This window comes from Crassostrea angulata, chromosome 9 (assembly GCF_025612915.1).
Source record: "Crassostrea angulata isolate pt1a10 chromosome 9, ASM2561291v2, whole genome shotgun sequence".
NCBI classification, from domain to species: domain Eukaryota; kingdom Metazoa; phylum Mollusca; class Bivalvia; order Ostreida; family Ostreidae; genus Magallana; species Magallana angulata.
Window position 1 is genome coordinate 28,521,923 of NC_069119.1, and position 16,034 is coordinate 28,537,956.

The 16,034-nt window shown below is 34.6% G+C and overlaps 1 protein-coding gene across 14 annotated transcripts in view; it reads left to right on the forward strand.

Annotated features, from left to right (window-relative positions):
- The window catches only part of LOC128162396 (rho GTPase-activating protein 21-like), a 54,941-nt gene that overhangs the window by 13,918 nt on the left and 24,989 nt on the right, over positions 1-16,034 (forward strand). For 13 of the 14 annotated variants that reach the window (XM_052825580.1, XM_052825579.1, XM_052825575.1 and 10 more), the window contains 4 exons: positions 2,384-2,530; positions 4,973-5,006; positions 9,523-9,779; positions 11,018-12,575. In XM_052825580.1, the coding sequence (XP_052681540.1) occupies positions 2,384-2,530; positions 4,973-5,006; positions 9,523-9,779; positions 11,018-12,575 (1,996 nt within the window). Of the gene's footprint in view, positions 1-280; positions 654-2,383; positions 2,531-4,972; positions 5,007-9,522; positions 9,780-11,017; positions 12,576-16,034 lie in introns of those variants that run through there. The other variant, XM_052825582.1, reaches the window with a different exon arrangement.

Below are 16,034 nucleotides of genomic sequence, written 5' to 3' on the forward strand. Positions count from 1 at the left end.
ATAGGAAATGAGCTAGCACCCAAGCAATCACTGTTTTTCGAAAGGTATAATGTATATACTGGTAGGGTGTTTTCACTATAATTGTGCCGCCCCATACCACTACCAGTGGTAAAACCATCTTACTGAATGCCCCCAGATTACGGCAAACCAGCAGGATTGCGTTATGCTGGTAGACGTAAATATGGTGAGAAAAATACAATCGCTATGATAGGAGGCAGGCATATTTTTACCCCAACTTTTTTTTTTTACGGGAGAGACATTCATGGCATAACATTGGGCAAGAGATCTGAGGGCAAGATGAGTTGTTTTACGTAATGCCTTGACATAAACGCGTCGAGTGATGAGGAATCGCAATGGATGGATCGCTCTATCTCTGATCCTCACTCCCCCTCTTTCTCTTCGCGAGACTCTCCTCCGCAAGAGTGTGGTGACAGGGTTGGGATATCTTTTCCCTGAATCACACCCCCCCCTTTTCTCTCTCATTGGCGGCACCTCGGGGTCCTGATTGTAGATGGTTACTCTTCTTTATTATATCACCCGCCTGTCTGATTCGTGATACATCTTTCGACATTCCTCTGAAGATTTGAGGCCCTGATTTTGCCTGCTGTGACTAAAATCTTTCTATCTTTCGAAAAATGAGTGATAATGAATTGGTGAGTGATGTTTGCTAGCTGTTTGAGAATATTTTTTTTGGAGTGAATTTTAGGTCAAATTTTTAATTCTAATTTTTCGTTGAATTGAGGTTTGAAGGCAGTTATAAAGTTTCACAATGTCTTTAATGACTTCGTATTAATCATGATTAATTAATTACTAACAAAGCATCTTAAATTTTGCATGATGTACTAGGCAATTTTCTTTAAAAATACCTAATCTATAAACTAGTTTGTTTATTTGATAAGTTATGACTAAAGATCATTTTTCTTTAGATTATTAATACCTGTCCAAATTTAAATGAATGTGACTTTTTTTTGTAATTCATGTTTTTATTAACTTCATGCAATGTTATCAAGAAGGGTTTTAAGTTTAAGTTGAATGGGAAGAATTCCTTGAACCTTCAACTTGGCCTAGTTTTAAACCATGCAGTCAGCTCTTTTAAATGAGATCAGTTTCATTTGTTTAACAATGAATTATGTCGACAGGTAGACAGTAGAGATTCACAAGTCTCAAGTTTCTCATTGTTTCTCATTGTACTATACTGTGCCGTGTTCTACAAGCACCTGTTGTCCTGCTAACGCTGATGTACCAAGTGATTTGGTATATTGGTTTATAAATGGTCATTACGTATATTTGTGTCAGTTCATTATCCGCTGACTTTATGAGTACCAATGAATTTTCTACTGTACTGTTGTTTATTTTAAGTTATATAACTTGAGTGCAGGTTTTTAAGAGGGTTTGATGTTATAACCATTTTTAGGGACTATATAGATCTCCTTAGAAAGAAGAGCTCTCTTTAAAACTTGAGAAAAATCGTCAAATTTTAAAGCTAAAATATATAAACTTGTTCATAAAAATGAATGATTAGTCTATTGCTTAAGCTAAATCACATCTTAAAATTTAAGTTAGATCTGATTACATGGTAATTTGTTGACTACACAGACTTAAAACCTTAAAGCATTCACCTTTCGTGTGTTGTGCTTTAATCAGTTATTTACTTGCAGTTATCAGCTTATTTACTAAGTTCTCAGTAAACAAAATTAAGTTTATGATTGTTGAGATCCAATTGCCTCTTTCATTTAGTAAATCCAGAATTGTCATTACCGCTTATAATTTAATGAATTGGAATAATTATATTTACTGTTTTGATATATTGTACATGTTTGTATAGACAGTTGACTCTCCTTTGATGGTTTTTCCTGTCTCCTTATATAGTATGCACCTTTATGGATTGATTATACCCTACAACAGTTCACTTATTGTCTGTTGGTTACTGTGGGGGCAGATTTTTATAATACCGGTATATGCCCTTATAAGCTATTACATTGTATTGCAGTACATTGCCATTACATTGGGAGGGTGTACAAGTTCAGGTGACTGTTTTGTACAAAATGACCTGTTTGTACACTGACAATGCATTTCATTTAAGTTCAGAAGTTTGGATCAGTTGTTTTTTTGCACAGTATTAATATAATGCACAGTTGATATACATTTACTGACTATACATATATAAATTATGATCTGTTTAATTTAAGTTTGGTTCTATTTTGCACTAACAATACCTTGTGTCCATTTTGTGTGTGTAAGTGCAGAATGACGTACAACAAATGTAATAATGTTTGACATACATGTATCAAATTAATAAAATTTCTTTTACAATGAGTACATGCTCTAACAATACTTCTAAGGGTCTCGAAATTCATAAGGAATTTTTTCTTTCTTTCAACAGAGTGACGGTGACCAGACTCTCGTAAGCTCCGTGATTTCCCGATGGCCTGCGCCAAAGACGATCCTCATCCCTAAGACAGAGCAGGGCTACGGCTTCACCCTCAGGCACTTCATCTTCTACCCCTCCAGTGCTACAGCCCAGCAACAGGTAAGTAATGGGCTTTATACCTATCCTACCAGATTCTGTGATAACATTCAGCCTTATTTCTAAGTATGAAATTATTTGCCTTTTTTCCCCCAAATTCCTACAATTCAGCAAATTAAAAAAGAATTTTTTTATTGGCAATTTATGAGGCAAGGATTTAGGTATTATTAAATGAGTATATTCTGTAATCAAATTATTGGAGGTTGTAAGTGATTGTGCAATTGTAATACATGTAAAAAGCACCCTGCTGAATTTTTATATGTTATAATCATTTAACAATATTTTATTCACAAAATAACTTAAGCACTTGTGTCCAGGAGTATGCTAGATTTATTGAGATCAGATTTAGTGAATTAAATTTACTTTTAATTATAATGTCATTGCTAAAATAAAAGATTTTTGTTTGCTTAAGTGAGACTTTTATTTTTTTTTCAAGATACTGCATTTATTTTGTTAAGATAATAAACAAAAAATAGTCCAGTCCATTAAAAAGATTTTATTATTCAAAACGCATGAGTGTAATTAATTGACACAGATTTCTTAATTTTCCCCGTTAAGCTCATGAATAGATTCAATAGATAAATGACAAAAAGCCGTTTGACCTTCAGAAACAAAGTCAATGACATGTGTGATAGAAAGTTATAAAAATTCTTGTAGAAGAACTTGAAAAATTGAATAAAATGCTTTATAATTTAATCTGAGTAATATTTGCCCCCCTCCCCCCCCCCCAGGAAAAAAAAAAGTTTTAATTAAAAAACATGAATTGAGATTTCAAATCAACAAAATCTTACCTTTGAATGTAATAGTCTTTGACATTTAATGAAGAAAATAATCTTAAGATTTTATCTTTTTTCTACATATACCAATGGATTTAGACTTCCATGGCGTTTTGGCCGCATGCAAACATTAAGACATTTGAGTGAGTCAAGAAAGAGGTATCCTAAGATATGAGACAGATACCAGCCACAATCAAAGGATTGTTCTGAAGGCAATACACAGATTTCACAAATTTTCTCTTGAGCTAAGATGAGGCATTAAGACAATAGGTTAAGTATTAAGTTCTCTGATTGCCTTGTTAGATAATTCTGAAATTTTGGGAGCTTGCAGGGAGATGATTAGGAAACTGGGGGTTATCCTCTTGTATTATCATAGACCATCACGGGTCAGAAACAGTTCAAGATTAGGGGCTGTATTTTTGGAAATCAGTTTTGGGTGTGCATGTATAAACAATTTTGCATGAGCTGCTGACCAAGCACAATTTAATTTAGTATTATCTGTGTAACTCTGATTCATGCAAACTGTGTCTCTCTCTCTCTCTCTCTCTCTCTCTCTCTCTCTCTCTCTCTCTCAGCTTTCTTTCTCTCTTGTTCTCTCTCTCTCTCACAGACAGTCTCTCTGTCACATGTTGGTCACTATCTTAAATTCTCTCTCTCTCTCTCTCTCTCTCTCTCTCTCTCTCTCTCTCTCTCTCTCTCTCTCTCTCTCTCTCTCTCTCTGAATGAACATTAAACATTATAAGATCAAGTTACCATTAAGAAAAGTAACAAGATCTATATGGAATGTGATGCATTGTCAGATTTTCGGAGAGGGGAGGGGGTCGTTTGAGTTCAATGGCATAGACAAGGTGACCTTCACAATAAGTGCACTGTACCAGCAGAATTTATTCATTACGTGCTTCGTCGCTGGCACCCAAAAACACCAGCATTGTAACGCAGATGGAAAGTCTTGATCACCAACATGCTTTAAACATGACTGTTAATGATGCAGCACTTGGATGCCAATATGCCATCATCTTGTTTTTGGTTGCATGTAATAAACTCAATGCCCCTCCCCTTGTTTTCATCTAGAAAATAGGCAATAATCATAATATTATCAAATCCTCATTGATTTAGTGAAGTCATATTTTCATACACACTTTTTTTTTTACTGTTCTGTGATTTGGGGCTATTTTTTGATGAATTTTATTTTTTATTACTGAAGAAAAATGTAAATGTTTTGATTTTTAAATTCATATTGGTTAAATAATAAAAAAAAAAGCTATAGTATATTCTTTAATGGCAATATATTTCAAGAAATTCAAGTTGCTAGACATGAGCTTTTAGAGCAAAATGTTAAAACGTGATGTTTTGCCTTTGTATTTCATAAGAATAATCACATGGGTCTCTTTATAAATAATATTTTTACCTTTTAGTTAACCCATATATTATATATCATAACAACAGTTTATTAGTGGTTCTTTAAAATATCTTTTAATTAACTGTGAGTGGTTCAAATTCTTGGTTGTTTTAGCAAAACTGCAATATTTGAAAGGAAATTGATGTTACTAGTGGGATCTACATGTATGACATTTACTACTGTCTCATTTTACTAATTTTGCCAAATATTTGTTCATTCAATATGGAATTGTCTGTAAATTAATGCCATGATTCATTTCTTACATTGCAGAACCTAGAAAGAGAACAATATGATGGAAATCAAGGTAAGAAATACACTTCTTTACCAGATTCTCTTAAGGCTTTTTTTTTAAGTGAACACTAAAATCATTAAACTATACACTACTGTAGGTTCCTTTATTATATGAGTACTAAAATAATTCCACAATTCTTCTGGTTTGTTTGTATCAAATCATGACTATAAATTCGCGAAGGCCAATTTTATGTTATAATTTCATAAAATTCACAACCGTCAGAAATTTTTAAAAAAATCAATGATTTGGAAGGTTTCAGGTGCTAGAACATGTTTTAAAAGCACTTGTTGTGAATACATGTATTGTAATAGGATTTCTCTGAATTTAAATAGTGCGCAATTTCCGTAACTTGCCTAATTTGACCCATTAACGTGATATAACTCCATTTATTTTATTGTGCTATGATATTAGTGACATGACAGAAAAATTTAACTAAAAATAAGTGAATAAAATAGAGATTTATTTGTAATCCGAGTCACTTACCGGATGCTATTTTTTTGACTGCTTTATTACTAATATTATTCAATCTTCATATTATATCCCATCAGCTGTTTGCATTGCACAATTTTAAAAAACACAGCATTGACAATATGATATGAAGGAAGACAGATGCAATTTTTATTCTGACCCAGATTTTGGGGTACATTTAAGCTTGAAATAATCATAATGTTTCTTGAAGCCTGGAGACTCTCTCTTGTGAGAATTATTAAAAATGTCTCTAGTTCATAGAGTCTTTGATGAAAATTTAAAGGGCAGATCAATGTGATTGTCATATGATTATTATCACAATATTATGCGCACAAAATTTTCACATCAGAAAAAGCTAAGGAAAGAAATGGAGAATATCAGAGTTATTCCCCTTTCAAAAGAGCAGACATCTGTGTATTGTAATTTAATTCCGCTGTATTGTGTAACATACGGAACAATTAATTTTTATTTTCATTTTGAATGTATGGATTTTTAAAAGGAATTACCGTATTTTCCCGACGACTCGTCGATGCGGACGACTCGTCGAATTGCCCATTTTTAGCCAAAATTTTAACAAAATCCTATGATACGTCGATCTCAGACCATACGTCGATCTTATCACTTCAAAATGGCCTATAAAACTGCAGTAACATTATCAGTGTATGATGCCACGATATCACCGATATTGCTACCAATTATTATTAATGATTAACATTTAAACAATTACGCTTTATACTTATGCATCAAATTTTCAAATACCGGCAACTTCTACAAAGTCGCTTGCATTTTAAACAATTCCCGATATCGCAGGTTATGCAAAACTAAACTTACTTTGTCAGAAACATTTTATTCCCAAGCATTAAAATAAGTATCCACTCTGACTATCGCCAGTGTATTCGCCATTACGTAACCAGCCACCTGTTGACTCGGCGCGTGGTCAATGTTTGTTTAACAATTTCCGGTGTCATAGGCATGCACCTGTCTCGTGTCGGACTTCAAAGGGGGGATCTCAAGTGAAGAAAGCTTAGCAATTACTATGATTTAATGAAACTTGTTTACTTAGTATCCAGTAATGCAGTTACACGCTATTGTTTTACATAGACACTGTTAGAAATAGATCGATCATTTGTACGACTTGATAATGACGATATACGACATACATACGTTTCCTAAAAAAATTATCTAACAATAATCAAAGAATTGAACAATAATTAATGAACTATAATCACTCTTATAAAGGTACTCTTTATATACACAGGGAGTGAAATTGCCGTGAAGATCTCAGCCTTAGGGCAAGATAATTAACACAACCGGTGTCAGCCTATTGTATAAACAGTAGTATTGATAATTGCCGATTACGTATTTTAAGATTGAATTTGACCATTAAATATTTCTGATTTATACTTTCCACTAACAACTCTTTACAAATAAAATAATCAAATTTAAAAAAAGATCCCCCGGACCTACTGCAATATTTTCTTCCATTCAAACTTGGTTTCAATTTTACTGCGCAATGTTATCTTCCTACTAGTGATACATAGAACCATGTGACGATGTGTTTATAAAAACGGAACGGTAAAACTTTTAATTGATTAAGGACAATGTAACATTTTTTAATAACTGTTGTTATTATTATGTATTTAAGTGTTGACAGATGAGTGAAAATGATAATTATTAAAGATGAACAGTGAATTCAACAACGTAATCTTCAATCACACAGCCAACTCAAGATGATCAAAACCAAGCATTTTAATGCTATTTTTAAAAAATTTCTGACATCGAGCCTACGACAAGTCGAACAAGACGATAAGTCGGGTGCTCTGCTTCAGAGGAAAAAAATACCGACTAATCGTCGGAAAAATACGGTATTTATCAACTACCTGTATATTCTATTGAATGGGTATAATTGTATTCTTAATTGATTAAGGTGCCTCACTACACCTTGAAATAGTTTTTCAAATCAGCAGAAAATTACTTGATTATGATAGAAAGCATGATTGATAAGAAGGATATATGTCAAATAGGCGAAAAAATGTGCAATTTTAGATAAAAAATGATATTTTCAAAAATTTCATTCAGTAAACATAAACAAAAGCCCCAGGTGGATTCGAACTCATGACCTGCTTTTCAGAAGCCTGATACTTTAACCACTGCGCTATAACGATATACATCTGAAGCGATTGATATAAACAGTTTAACAAAACATTTAAATCGCCATCTTGTGACGTAGTGTCTTAAAAAGTATAAGTCTCGGTGTAGTGAAGTACCTTAAGGCTTATGAATATTTTTCAAATTTACAACTCATTATATACTGTTTGGAGAAAACTATAATATTGTACATTAACCATGTTATAGTATTAGCCACTGATAAATGCTAAATTCTGGAATTTTGATGTCTGTTCTGAAACTAAAAGGGTCAGTCTACATTCTGAACGTGAAAGTAAAATGACTTAAAAAACCAAAGAGACTTTGTACTGATAGTGGTATTCTGACGTGTGTTTAAAATATAAATGAGTGGTATTTTGGATTCTTAGCTCTCAGTAAGACATTGTTTGGGCTTATGATCTGCATCAAATGAAGATGCAAGTCCATTAAATGTCATGAAACAGTAGAACAGGTATTTATCAATACATGTACCTCTTTTTGGGTTGACTTGGTTCTCTAAAAAACATATATATGAATATGTTACTTAAAGAATTTTAAATTTGTTGTTTTTTTTTAATATGAGAAAAAAGGTACCTTGCAAAAAATGAAGCTGAAATTAATAACTGATCATTAAGAGATTATTGTACTGATAAAGTTTAGAAACCTCAATTCATCTTATATATACTGTAAACAGTTACTGTCTCTTGATTAGAAAAATTGTGTTTTATGCTTCCTTAGTTTCAACGAGGTGGAATATTGGATCACCTTTAAATTTGTTTTTTTCTTGGAAGAGCTCAGTGACTAAATATATTATTAAAGCTTAATTTAGTCAGACGGAAGCTTTAAAATTTGGATTAACACAGTTTTTCGGTTATGTTTATGTGATTAATCATTAACCTGGTGGCTTATCTGTCTTTGATTGAGCAGTTACCTGTAAGATTAAGATATTTTCAAAACAGATTACACAGTGGCTTCCTCTGGAGGGATTAACCTGAGCATCAGGTAGATAATCCACTGTCAGTTTGTAGATTCTGTCTTCATGCCTGGAGTCAAAGTGACACTGAGAGTAAATCTTGTGTTTTAATTTGTTGACGATATTGTTGGGATTATATATTGATGAAGCAGGTATTGTGTTAATTAAGGATTGTCATACACAATCTAATTGGGGATACCTTAATTAAAGCTATCACGTATTCCATTAATCATATTCCTCGTGATTTCATCAAATATGTCATAATCTGGCAGAATTTACCTATGCCTGTTTATTGATCGAAAATTAAATAGAGGATATTTAACCATTGTTGTAACAGGTGAAGTAATTTAAAAGAATTTTTTTTTCATAAATCAATTTCATAATTTTTTTATTGAAAATAATATTATGATTCTTTGAGAAGTGTTCAATTTTTTGATTGATTTTTTAAATGTATAAAGTTGAATTTCATCCATCTTTTGAGAGATTTTGTTTTAAAAATATATATAATTGGCAGGCATTTTTAATGCACTTTGTTTAATCATTATTTATTTGTCAGAACTATCCATTTCTTTAAATTTCTACATAAAAAAACAAACAAAAAAACAAAAAACAAAGAAAAATAGAGATTTGTAAACTTTACTACACAATTTTTTTTTAAACAATTTAGATAGTTTAAATGTTAATAGTGTAAACATTAATAGTGTAATGGTGTGTTAATGGTATCCATCCTTAGCTTTTCCTTGATATTTTATATTTGAGTCATGCACATTTTTCTGAGGTTAAAATGCTCAAATACACCCATCCCTTGCCTATAATATGTACACTTATAGAAACATGACTACTAACTTGATATACTTGTAGCAATGCGATGTACCTTGTAATTATCCTGACACCTGTATCCTTTAGATGTTTGAATAAATGACAAAGTAATTACATTTTCAGGTCCCTCCTACAAGCGAAAACGACTCAGTTTCCTGGATCCAATGGACACCATCTTCGTTAAAAATGTCCGAACTTATAGTCCCGCCTACGACGCAGGCCTAAAGACAGGGGACCGAGTCATCACAGTCAACGACCAATCCGTGTCGCAGAAATCGTACGCTCAGGTGATCGGGCTCATCCAGCAGAGCGAGGGGACGCTCAAACTAGAGGTGCTACCAAAAGACGAGACCGACGGTCAGGAGGATCCTTGTCAAGTTGTAAGTCTTCTATCTACAGGGTTTTCTGAAAATAACTACTATTAAAATCAAGCTGTAAGTCTTCTTTTCAAGTCTAAATTAACTATTGTACACAATTGTCACAAAGAGTTTGTGCCAGGAAGACCCTTAATTGTCAAGTGGTAATTAATTTTTCTTTGCACAAGGTTGTCTGAAGAAAAATACTGCCATTATCGAAATCAAATAGATGAATTTTTAACCAAATCTGAATTAAGTCTTCTATGTATGCATGGGTATCGGTATTCTGAAAGAAAACAAAGGGTGATTTTTCTGTTTGCCAAGAGTGCACAAAAGTCAAGTGGTATTAAGTTTTCTAATAAAAAGAGGAAATCAATGTGTATCAATTTTCAAGTCTTCTCTGCATGGAACTGACATAAAAAGTCAATATTATAATTGTAATTAAGTATAAGGTTTCTATATTTGAGTTTGTAAAAAGAAAGTGGGCAAAAATCTAGTATTTAATCATCAGAGGCGTGTTCAGCAGAGTTCGTGTTCACGACAGCTCAACAAAATTTGAGTTGGAGGTATATGGAATATTGGATAGCGCTCGCGAACACCTGCTCTGCTGAATACATTTCTGATGTTAATCCAGGGATAAATAATGTAAAAAAAAAAATCAACTTAAATCTATTAAAGAATTCAGGTTTATCTGTATTATTATTTTTTTAAAGATTTTGAGAATTGTTGAAAGATGCTCAATCAAATGCATTCAATTTATATAACAGAACCAGGAACAATTATACTGACATATGATAAAGAATTTTTTAGAATTATCTCCCTTATAGTAAAAGAACATTGATGAAGAATATGCTTTGACCAAAGATGGTAAAACAATATTCCTGATCCACATCTATTGGAAATTTGCAATCAGACAATCTTTCATTAGACAGTCTGTTCATTGGCTTTTCTCTGGGAAAACATGACCTATTTCTCTAGACCTGGAAAAACATGACCTATTTGTCTAGACTGTTGTCTATCAGAAAATGTGGTGACGGAGAAGGATTGCGTGAGAGAGAGAGAGAGAGAGAGAGAGAGGAAAGAGAGGAAAGAGAGAGAAGGTGATAAATAGAGAGAGAGCAGTTACCTATATCACCTATCTTTAAAGTCAACAGTAGAAATCATTTATCTCCAGTGTTTTGTCATTGGTAACAGGTCGTTGTTTATCCAGACCTGTGAAATCTGTATCAGATGTGATATTTATTTGTGTAATCTGTTTACAGGCTCACAAAAGTCCTGAACAACTTCACCAGGCGGAACTCTGTCACAACGCTGAAGTAGACAGTCCCGCCTCTAACAGGAAATCACCTTTTCGTCGATTCATCTCCAGTGACGAACTACGAGAGAGGCCCAGATCTCTTCTGGCCAGAGAAGAAATAGCTCCAAAGTCCGAGGACAGAATTTTACTGAAAAGCATGGATCCCCCGAGTAAATTAAAAACATCTACGTCTTATACTTCAGGATTGAGTGTTTTTCGTGAGCCATGGAATTCAGCTGGAAATCGTCAGAAGGAGTCTCCATCTCGTGAATTCCTGGAAAGGAGACAAGATTTTGAGGTGAGAGCTAAGGAAAATAACGGAATGCCGGCCAATAAGGCTTATTCTTATGGATTATTTTACGACAAAACGAAAAGTGTGAATGACCTTTCAACAGCGGTTCCGCGGCGCCAGGAGCATGTGCTTCATCCTACGGACTCGCAGGAAAATATATCAAAATCAAACAAAAGTGAAACAAGGGTGATTCCCCTTGAGAATAGACGATCAAGGGAGATGATTCAAGACAAAACAGGATATGGTCTCTCTTCATCTTCACGGCATAGTTTTCCCGATTCAATCTCAGGTCGTCATTCTGCCTCCCTTTCTACGGGACTTCAAAACACTTCTAATTCGAAGTCGGAATATCATACTTCAACTCGGCAATATATCCCAGTGGTCTCTGCTCAACCGTCTGCCGCACATAAGATGTCAGCTAGCGTGGACAGCTTGGACTCTAGTTCTAGCTACCATACCCCTGACAGAAACGTTCGAACGCGAGTTTACGAACAACCGAACCAAGGGGGTGGACGGACTTTTATCGTGAAGATTGGAGATCGCCATTATGAAGGAGGGGTAAGCCAAGGAAATGCACAGAGTGATGTGTCCGGAAATGCTGTTAAACAGGCACCCCGGTACGGCACAGCTTTCGCACTGACACGATCTCCGATGTCAAGCAACGGGGATCAGGGGAGAGTGGTGTCGCAGAAGAAATTCATGTTTGAGAATGGCAAAAGTGACAAAACTCAGAGTAAATCGCCGGTTGTTCAGGAGCGTTACAAAACAGAAATCGATAAAATCACGTCTCATGGAAAGTTCAGCAGTGTGGCAACAAGAGTGCAAAGTTTCGAAAAGGAGGAACCTCAACCAAGTTCAAACATTCGAATTCATCGACGTTCATCTCAGGATCGCTGTGTTTCCATGCCACCTGATTCATTAGGCCAATCAAGTCATACATCTCAACAGCCTTATCAGGAACAAGCACCAATCAGAATCTATGTCTCACAGGGCTCTGGGAATAACCCTGGCTCGCCAATCGTTGAAATAGTTCCTATGTACCCCAACAGCAGCAATAAGACTGTCACCTCCTCTCAGGAGATGTCTCCACAGCCCATCATCCACATCAAGCAGTCGGATGATGTGGATGGAGCAGCCCTGAGTTGTCATCAGGAGGAAGACACAGGTCATCTATCAAAGCCGGTCCGAAAACCATCATTTCTGGCTGCTGTCAATGGCTCTCAGCAAAGATGTAAGTAAAAAATTAAGAGTTATTCCCCTTTGATTGTTTTATCTCAGAGAATGACGGACAGAAAAAAGTTGGTCAGAAAACCATCATTTTTGCTGCTACTAATAGCTTTAAGCAAAGATGTAAGTTAAGTCTACTAAATTTACAGTTACTCCCCTTTCATTTACTTATCTCAGAGAGAGAGAGAGAGAGAGAGAGAGAGAGAGAGGAGAGAGAGAGAAACAGAGAGAGAGAGAAACAGAGAGACTGACAGTCAAACAGACAGACAGACAGACAGACCAGAGATTGATACATACAGAGATAGTCTTAGAGAAAGTGTGAGAGATAGACAGAGAGATAACCATATTTTTTTTCATGTTTTGGGAAGGTTAGTTCTATTAAAGGTAACAGTTACTCCCCTTTTATTGTGTATTCAGGAAAGAGAGAGAGAGAGAGAGAGAGAGAGAGAGAGAGAGTCAGAGAGAGAAATCAAAAGATATTGAAGGCCAGTTTGATAAGAACTCTTCACAGGTTTTCAAGTGCCAGGTGTTGAAATGTATTCGTTATATCAGGAAATAGATCGTTTGTATCAATAATTGTAATAGTACATGTAAATGTACCTTCTTCCTCCACAGAATGACTTTACCAACTCTAAATTAAAATGCTTTGATAAAAATGGTAGAAATAACATTGCAACATTAAAATACATAAACCGCTAAACATCCCCAACCATTAATATGATTCAATCATCAGATTATTACATAATCTTATCTAACTGTAACAAGTTATCTTCTGTATTTAAAAAAAAAAAATTCTTTAAAAAAACATGCCTGTTGTACTTGAAAATATGGGTTTCAATTATTGCTGTGTCCATATGCAAACCATATGCTAATATTATTGTACTTGGGTTCTGAATGGGGAAAGCTATTTGAGAATCGGGATGAATCATATTGCATAGAGGGAAAAGGCTGCATTTAATCTGTGTGTAATCCGGGAATTTAACAGGTTATTGTATTTTGCACTGTCAACTCCATCGTTGTAATAAAGTCACTCTGTGTATGGTGTGATACAGTCTCTTATCCATACAATGCCTGTTTTTGTGTTCGCCTAGTGTGATGTGTTTTTCTCTCTCCATGTATGTGAACGAAAATTTTATAAGGAAGGATACATGATGTTTAGTTGCATGTCCTTAACCAGTCAAGTGCAGAGGAATTGAACTTGACAAGTACAGACTCTCATAAAAGGCTGAGATTCTCCCCTCTCTCTCTCAGCGAGGTCTCGTCAAGCTGGGATGACATGTCCAACACGAACGTTACATGAGTTCTATTGTGCCATTATCATCCCAGGACTTTTTTTTATGTGTGTGTTTTAAATTCTTAGCAAGTCATGTTACGACTTCAATCTTTGTTTTTATTTTGTGGTAATTGATGTTGATAAGAAACGCTCTCTCTCACTTTGTGCCTTCACCGGAGAAATTTACATTCATTTCGTTGTGTTTTCATTTCGTCGATGAGATACGTCTATGTAGCGAATGTTTTCGTAGGATTTGTGTTCTAATCCTTTGTAGATATCATCGATATGGATTGACTGTACTTTTAAAATAGGGTTCCTTACAAAAAGAGGATGTTTAATGGTGTTCACAAAATTTCAACGCTGTGACTAATTTTTTGACAGCTGTATGCAGAAAGCCTGCTTTTATAATTGCCATGCTGGAAAGTGATTTTTTTTTTTTTTGGGCTAACGGAGGGGGAAACTTCATTCATTATGGATGTTTAGACGTTTTGTATCGTAGAGATGGGATTAAGCTCCCGACATGATAGACTTTCCCTGCACTTGATATCACAGGAAGTCATCATGAAAAAGGTTGAACACTATCAGTTTTTATTCTTTGAAGGAAATGACTGTCTGAATATTGACCACAAGTTTCCAATGTGAAGGTCATTTGTGTTGCACTTATAATCCGTATGTCTAATCTTCTTTTGATTACCCAGGACATCAGAAATTTATCAAAAAGACTTGATCAGCTATGCTTTTAAAAGATATGAATTATGGAATCATGGATTAACACGAAGTTGTGATAATTGTGGGGAACAAAATTAAGGCACTGTTTGTGAAAGGACAATAGAAAAGGATTTGTCCCTTTACCTTGTGTTTTTCATAAGGTGGATAATGTCATTGGACTAAATGTGGATTAAATAGGTGGCAAATCATTGTATAAAATGTGGATTAAACACAAAGTTGCAATACTGACAAAAAAAAATATCATTTTGCTTGATCAACATATCATCAATCACCAGGAAAATAGAGAGGGATTCCTGTATTCCTTTACAATGTATTAAGTGGCAAATATTGGGGACTAATTGTGCATTAGACACAAAGTTCATTGTGATAATTACGAAAAAAAAAAGTTTGGCAATGTTTGAAAAAGGAAAGTAGAAAAGGATTCATCAATTCCTTCAGCCTGTAGATTTTTTTGAACCAGCAATGTTGTCTGGGATCATGGCTTTGGACTGCGACAACATGTTGAATCTCTTCGACTCCAAAATGAAGGAAATCTACATTGGACTGGGGCTGGCTGATGCCTGGCCCGAAGACGATGATGAAATTGATGACATCTATATACTTCCTGAAGGTGCTTAGAAATATAGAAATACTGGAAGTTTCCAGTACACTTGAAATATATATTTCTATATTTGGGGGGAGGGGGGGGGGGGGGCGCTTCTGCGCAAAGCCTTCATTCTTAAGAGCACTAAGAGCAGCATAGTCAAAGACCTTGCATTTCTTTTTCTTGAAAATATACTCCCAAAGGGAATGGTCAAAACTCTTATCTTTTAATTATCCTCTGGGTTATTGGTCCTACTGCTTAACTTTATCACTTAAAAAATCAAAAGGTGTGAGCAAAGACTTCATATTCTTGTTGAGGATGCAGCCTTTCCACCCACTCTATCAAAAATATGAGAAATTGGGCAGTGATTTTATCAAGCCTTCATACTTAAGATTGGTTAAGGGCAAAGTCTTCATCCTTGAGCCTGAAAAAAGGACAATTTTTAACACCTCCACCCCCTCCAATAACTTGAATCAGCTGTATTGCATTTACTTAGAATCCATCAGGTTTTTGCTGATTTGAAACTTGTCCAGACTATTTTTCCTGTTAACAATTTTTATATTGTTACAATGATTGTATACAGAGGGCATTCAATTCTTAAATGCATCATATTTTGCATGTCCATGATGCAATTCACTTATCAATGGCTGTTTTACAGAGATTAAATTTTATAGTTAAAAATTTAAGGTGATAAGGATTCAACCATAGTCCAATTTGGAGACCAAAAAAAAAAAAGAAAAAGAAAAATCGTAGACATGCAGGTATTGAATTCACCTTGTATGAATGATGTTTGGACAAATCTGCTTTTTGAAGGTCAGACTCAAGGTAAATTACGTAAAACAGGTAGCCTTTTGTAGAGATATATATATGTCTATACA